This window comes from Wyeomyia smithii, chromosome 2 (genome assembly GCF_029784165.1).
Source record: "Wyeomyia smithii strain HCP4-BCI-WySm-NY-G18 chromosome 2, ASM2978416v1, whole genome shotgun sequence".
Lineage (NCBI taxonomy): Eukaryota > Metazoa > Arthropoda > Insecta > Diptera > Culicidae > Wyeomyia > Wyeomyia smithii.
The window spans coordinates 249,876,158-249,883,421 of record NC_073695.1 but is presented as its reverse complement, the minus strand read 5'-3'; the positions used below and the strand labels follow the sequence as shown (position 1 = coordinate 249,883,421).

General features: G+C 40.0%; 1 protein-coding gene across 1 annotated transcript; it reads right to left on the bottom strand.

The window, feature by feature from the left end:
- Positions 1 to 1,113: 1,113 nt before the first annotated feature.
- On the bottom strand, positions 1,114 to 3,333 carry LOC129725393 (SET and MYND domain-containing protein DDB_G0273589-like). Its single transcript, XM_055681174.1, has 3 exons — positions 3,199 to 3,333; positions 2,781 to 3,141; positions 1,114 to 2,720 (listed from the first exon to the last, which is right to left on the bottom strand). The coding sequence occupies exons 2-3, from the start codon at positions 3,134 to 3,136 to the stop codon at positions 1,331 to 1,333; spliced, it is 1,746 nt and encodes a 581-aa protein (XP_055537149.1). The 5' UTR covers positions 3,137 to 3,141; positions 3,199 to 3,333; the 3' UTR covers positions 1,114 to 1,330.
- Between the last annotated feature and the right edge of the window lie 3,931 nt (positions 3,334 to 7,264).

Here is a 7,264-nt window from a genome sequence, read left to right as displayed (position 1 = left end):
GAAGTAGGTACTACGTATGGCCATGTTCTTGGAGGCGGCGAAGTCAATGAGTCGAAGGCCGTTTTCGTTCGTGAACCAGTGTGCACTGAACTTTCCAATAAACGGTCTGAATTCCTTCTGCTGGCCAACCGATGTGTACCGATACTCCCTTCCAGCATACCTGCGTTGTAGCAGGTCTATGCCGATAGTTCCGGTTTGTATTGACATTATGGTTTTTATTGCTGGCTTGTAAGGCCTGTACAACATCGGGACATCACTGTTTAGAGTCTCACTCTGACACTAGGACGTTGATCAGCCGCCCCTAACATGGAGAACAGATGCTGTTTTGAGTTGCACCATCTTGGTGAACAGACGCTCGGGTTAGCGAAGCATTTCCTCTACCGCCGAAGTATTTACGCGCCAATAATTTACGTGCCAATAATCGCGTCGCACCTTATTCCCACTTAGCTATTGTTGAAAGACAACATTGCCCAGGATACACCAACCAGTTGTGTCCATTTTTCAGCTGGTAGTCTATTGTGATCGTATGACTCGTGGAGGTGTGAGATAGGAACTGGAGCTAAGTTTGATGCTCCTTCCAGGTTGTCAGCCAACGATTTGAATCCAAACTTTTGGCATAACCAAATTCCACAAGTACTCGGGTCGACGATTCACTCTTCTCGTTGGCCACAAGCCATTGCTGTCAATATTTGGGTCGTAAAAAGGCATTCCATTGCATACCGGACCGCAAATCGACTTCAGTGGTGGGACAAAATGGTGACTTCGTGCATGCTCAAGTCCATCAAGGCAACTCTTGGCATTAGGAAGCTGCCACGAACGAAATATTTGTACGCCAGCTGGCTTAGCGGGGAGATCTTCTATTCCAAACTATCGCCACTAACTGTGGTCGAGAGAAAAATTATTCATTCCAATTGTAACCGTCAACCTAGGCTAAAGCAAACTTAAAGATACATTAAAATGATAGCCAAATCATTTAAATCCAATCGAACTATTCGACCTTTAAATTTATTAATTTTTACCACTAAGCAATAAAGCTCTGATAAACCGCGCCGGTATTTGGTCTATTGTGACTTTCTTATACGTTGGTTTGCGTCTCTAGTAAACACACAGTTTTCACGGTTAAGAATATTTTTGGAAAATGAATGATAGTGTTCAGGATTTCCTGTCTAGAACTAAAAAATCATTTTTATTGGATTAAACAGTGCGTTGGCTTAGTTAAACAACTTAAGACTAGTAACCTGTATGGCTGTGAACAAAGTGTTCAGGAATCTCCCAACGGCAGTAATAACAACAAAATAAGTTTAATACAGAATGAATGTAAGTGAGCGATTCAAACGACTCGCAGGTTAGCGCGCAATAGTGCTCGCACTTCCATCATGTGGGTCACGGTAAGCATCTGCTGATACAACGTGAGCGCCTTATCGAATGCCTCTCCCGGGTGATGCGCAGCATAGCGCCGAACGAATTGCTGAACCGCGTTCAGTTTGGATGCCGAGTGACAATCGTCGTTATCCAAGACTCTCATCAGAACGCTACCGCTCTTCCTCGGGATCGGTTGGAGTTTTCTGGTTGAAGCTAACCACGCTTTGAGCTGGCCGTTATTGGAGCGATCACAGACGATACACTTGCACTCGAAATGCATGCCGGCAACCATTTGCTGTCGTTCGAAATCACTGTGTGTCCCGTAGAGGGGGCCGTAGGAGATGAGAATCTGATCACCTTTCGCAATCGGAAGTATCACTATGAACTTAAGCTGGCCGTTATTGTAGACGGCCCAGGTATTTGGATCGCACGAATGATTGCACACCGAGGCAATCAAGTGCACTTGATTAGTAAAATTCTCATAAGCTCCAATAGTCAAAAAACCAATCATTCTCATGTAATGTAAAATATATCGCAACATGAAGTCTTTTTTTGATTGATTTATAACGATCGATTTCACCAGGGGATGTTTCATATACACAGAATAGTAGACCGCTGCGTAAAACCGAAAAGATTCCTCGTACATAAATTTCTCAGTGGGCAATTTGAAGTGATGGAAAACTTTAAACGCTTCCAGTGGGTTCAATTTTGTGTAGTCTAAAAGCAGCGGATTGGTACTGGCGGAATTGCCTGCTTCCGAAGCATATGTCATCATTTCATCCAAACTGTGATTATACAGTGATAAACCGTAGAAAAACATTCTCGGCCCTAGGTAGATCCGGTTACTACCGTAGGAAATATGCTGCAGCTTCTCCGTGATACCACACTCGTAACGGTGACCTGCCTCTCTCCCCTTTTGCATGCACTGTTCATTGCAGTACATCACGGACGCACAGTCCGGGCAAGGAATCAGACTCTGGAAATTTGCGCCTGAACAGTAGTGACAGTTCATGAATTTTAACTCCGGACTGATGGCCGCCATCGTCGGCTGTTCGTGAAGAATAACATCCCCAGCTTTAAAACTACGTTCAGTCACAAGGCTTCTCCCGTAACCCGATACTTCTTTCATCCGAATGCCTTTCGCTAGATGAGGAATCTTGGGATTGACTTCAACATTGAGCGTAATGCGAACCTCCGGGACGCTCCGTGGTGCTTCTGGATTTTTAATGTTCTTTCTGCAGTTCGTTTCGCGGGCCAGCAGTTTTGGCATTGACCGTGCAGGATAATTATTCGCTTTGGCCATGGCTATATTTGCTAGGGCATAATGATATTCTTTTTGTTCATAGTAAACGGCCGATCTGTGGGATTTTTCATAGGATATAGAGAATGAAACAAATAAAAAAAAATAGTATATATACCGATTAGCGTAACCGAAACCCAGTTCCTCGGAACCATTCTCAGCCCAGCAAATGCTTTCGTTGTACTTCTCGATTGCTCCCTCATAGTCCCTGTTCTGATACAGTTCGTTACCTAATTGGCGTACGTTCGCAGCCTTTTCGTTGCTTTTAGGCAGATCCGGAGTATTGATGAAGGGCCCTTTAGCCATAACGTAATCTCGGTAGGCTGTGACATCGGCTGTCCCCAGATGTACAGCATCTGCGAAAAACTTTGTCGTGTAGGCCGACATAGGTTTCTGATAAACTCTGTGCATATGTTTTTGGTAGTCACTGGGACCGGCGGAAATGTTGGAGAACAAACTCTGGAGAATCTCCATATTTGCTGCAAAGGAAAGCGCTTAAACTAAACTCTGTTGTGGTGAATTAACTAATGATTTACCTGTTTATTTTAAAATTTCTATCTTCGCGAATTAACGGTTGTTTTTCGTCAACAGAACAAGCCTCGTGTGGTTAGTTTTGATTTACAAAATATCAATGCTCGCGCCTTGCAGTAACTAGGGGTACGTAAATGCTTCGATTACACAGCCCAATGCAATGTGAAGTATGTTACTTTTAAATTGGAAAAAATACGGTGGTAACCTCTATCACCAAAATTGTAGATTGTCTATGACAATCACTGTCATTGTAGCGATTTGGAGTGATTTTTATTTTTCATTTAAAAATCGAAGGTTAATAATATAAAGTTTTGAAAAATCACGTTTTGCTCAGAAAATTACACTCTTTCAGATGATAAATAAAAATCGGAAATCCGTGAATAGCTACCCGCATAATCAATAACCATAAAACGTGCCTAAAAACTAGTTCGGGGTATAGTCACAACCATGTGGGTTATCGTAAAACCATCTGGACTATAATCCGTTTATGGTTTTTGTTTATGCGGGTGAACAACCCAATTGATTGGAAAATTAACTGCGCATCCGCATAAATACAGAAAAGTGTAATTTGATTTCGCAAACTCGCGCCTTATTGAAACGCAGATTTCTTCCGATTAGAGCTAAGTTGCATGCATGCATGCGGTTCATTGATGCTTTCCTTAGCACAGTGGACAGAATACAGTAACTGTTCGCTAACTGGGTGCTGTTTAACTGGGCTGCTTTTTAACTGGGCTTTCGCTAACTGGGCTATAGCCCAGTTAAAAAGCAGATGAACGTCAAAAATCAGCGTTTGGCATGTTGCTGTCAAAACGAGATAGGGGCACATGGATAGTAAATTGAGATTGATTTTTTCAGTTCAATGGATTCCGGTTGTCATCACACATGCGATCCACTAGATATTCATCTATTTGTTTCTAGATCAAATAAATGATCTATGAAAAGAACATGTTTCCAGGCAACGGGTAGTGCAAGTAAAGCAAACGCAAGGAAAGCAATTTATTTTTTCTCATTATCTGTTCATCAATCAGGATTTTTAGTGTATTTGTTTAAAACATTTTCCAATTTTCGCTGAGAGTTTTGCCTAGCGCCATTACATCGAAATCCCCCTCGCTATTTGACGATATTTGAAATGTCAGCCCAGTTAGCGAGCGACATTCATTAACTGGGCTGGGCTCTCAGCCCAGTTAGCGAACGAACAGTGTAATATGAATAAATAAATAAATTTCTTATTGAGCGTCTAAGTAGTCTCAGGTTTTGATGCAAGATGTCTTTCGAAATATTTACCAATGCTACTCAAAAAGCATAAATATATTTTCACACAATATACTGATTGTTCAAGAATATATTTATATATTTTTGGAAGCATTGGTAAATATTTTGAAAGGTTTTTTGCATCCAAACTTGTGGTGCTCTACTTTATTCCAGTGATTTGTAACCGGGAATTCACGAACCTTTCTAGGGTTCACGAAATAGTCATCAAATATTGTGGTGAAAATGTATAAAATTAAACATAAACCAAGATTTTTACAAAGTTTTGCGATGCATTCCGTCATTTCTCTGGCCTTTATTGTCACCACCGATTAAAACAAGATGAATGAAAAAGTTAGTCAACATCGCATTTTGAAGAAGAAACCTCTGAAATATGAAATCCAGCTCCCAAATTCACGGTTTTTTCTCGCTCAATAAAATAATTAGCTGGCATTGCTGATTCTGTTTCACATAGAATTAATTTTGGTATGTTCCAATAAAATAGTTTGGATTGTTTTCTGACCAACAAAATGGGCAGGTTATTTAAAAAAAGCATCTTATTAATTCAATAAAATCGTTTTCTTGAAACAGTAGAACAGATTTTATTGAAACAATACAACATTTTATTGAATCCAATAAAAACTTTTATTAAATTAAACAGGGACGTCTGTTTAATCAAATCATTTAAGCATGTTTTGTTCTACGAGTAAGGAAAGGTGACTATCCGTTATTTTCAAAACAGTCAATGGAGAGACAGCTCACCCTACTCGAAACGCAGAATAAAGCTTCTTGTACACTGTTTGCAAATATTTATCGTTGGCAGATAGATGAATTCGATACTTGGAATCGATGTACGGTGAATTCTGGCTTTACGCGATTTTTTTACACGATTTATTTTACGCAATTTTCTCGAAATTACGCGATAATTTTTTAAGCGATTTTCTTTAAATTACGCGATTTGTGACATGGGAAACATTTGTATGTTAACCAAGATATAACAAACGTACACACACATACACACAGATGCACTCATGCACACACATACGCATGCACACATACACGCATACATACATACATAGATTTACTTACTGCATAGCGAAAGATATCGTCAAAACGACGTCACACGCCGTGTCAGAAACGGAATATTATGCAACTTCATTGCACCTCGGATTTTTCTTCACCAACAGTTAGTTTAGGGTCTAAGCTTTCAAATGAAAGCGGTTTTAAAATATTCTATCGGGGAAAACTTTAATAAAATGAGTTTAAATTTTTTTCTATTTTCATGACCATTTTGTGTCTATTTATGAAGACGCTACATACATTGTAGTGTGTGGTATACAAACAATGTGTGTGTTAGAGACATAGAGAGAGAGAGAGGTGGAGGGGAGGGGGTGGTAAGGGAGGAGAGATACTGTATAGTGTATTGTGTATTGATTATTGTGTATAGTGTATAATGTATAGTGTATAGTATGTTTATATTGAGTACGACTCTGGACCAACTTTATTCGTTACTACTGTGATGTTTCCTTAGAAACCTAATTTGAAAGTTATTCAGAATAAAGAGAAAATTCGTCATTCTTTATCAGTTCCTTGATGATACAACACGTATGCGAAAATGAAGAATACCCACGAGCACAACCGTATGAAAGTCTGCATTCTCTGTTTCAACAGAGTGAAATCAGCAAAAACTATAAACAATCCTTTGAAGAAAATTATCAGAGAGTGCTTTCTTCCGGATTATGAGGAACAAAATGAAATATATCCCAAGGTTATGTGTGGCGGCTGCTACCGTGCGATGTACAGATATAGAAAAGGTGAACAATTTACCAAGATTCCGGTTCACGAGTATCCCAACCGCAAAATAACGAGGGAAGTGACCAAACACCTGGATTGCGAAATATGTCACGTGACTAGGCAAACGTTGCAAATAAAAGTTGCTAAGAAAGCTCGACAAAATAGACACTCGCTTGCCAAAACCTGTAACGATTGTTTGACTCAAGTAGGACCTGGAAAAGCGCATAAATGCAACGCAAGCACAAAGTTATGAAACCTTTCGATGCTGGCTGGAAATTCTCAAGAGCATTTAGTTTCGAAGGCTATTCGAGAGAAGTCAGCGAACGATCAATCAATGGTAAGCTTTGCTGATTCGAAGGGGAAACCTGTCCGTATTCAGGTTATAACCGCGAAAGGAAAAGAGAACACGAAACCGATTTCACATGAGGAAATTTTCAGTTTAAAAACATACCTGGATCTCAGCACACGTAAGGTATGTTGGACCTTGAATCAAACTAGAATGTTTCCAATATTCGTTTTTCTCCTTGACAAACTTTTTTCTATAGACCTAAAACTGGCACAAAATATGCATCTCAGAACCTGCAAGGCGGTACAACCGGGACTTAAATTAGCACTCCGAAATCGTTTGAGGGAGCTCGAGGATTTTTTTGGTGTAACCAGTCTTAATGTGTCTTACACCAAAGGAAAAACTCACCAAGTTGAAAATCGTCCGATCGTTTTGTGTGGAAGTGTTAAAGGTCTTGTGGAGTATGTCAAGGGTAGGAGAAATGCGGGAGAATGTATCTTGAAAATTGGAATAGATGGAGGACAAGGATCAATAAAGATAATATTATGTATAGAAGAAAAACAGCGGTTTCCGAGCAAACTAGGTTTCAAGGACTCAGGAGTTCGCCAAGCTTTGATCCTTGCTCTAGCTCCCGGAATGCAAGAGAATTACGAAAACATGTCCAAATTGTGGAACTACCTAAGTTTAAGTTCGTTGGAATGTTTTGTCGCAGGTAAATCGTATTTCAAGACTGAAATATGTTC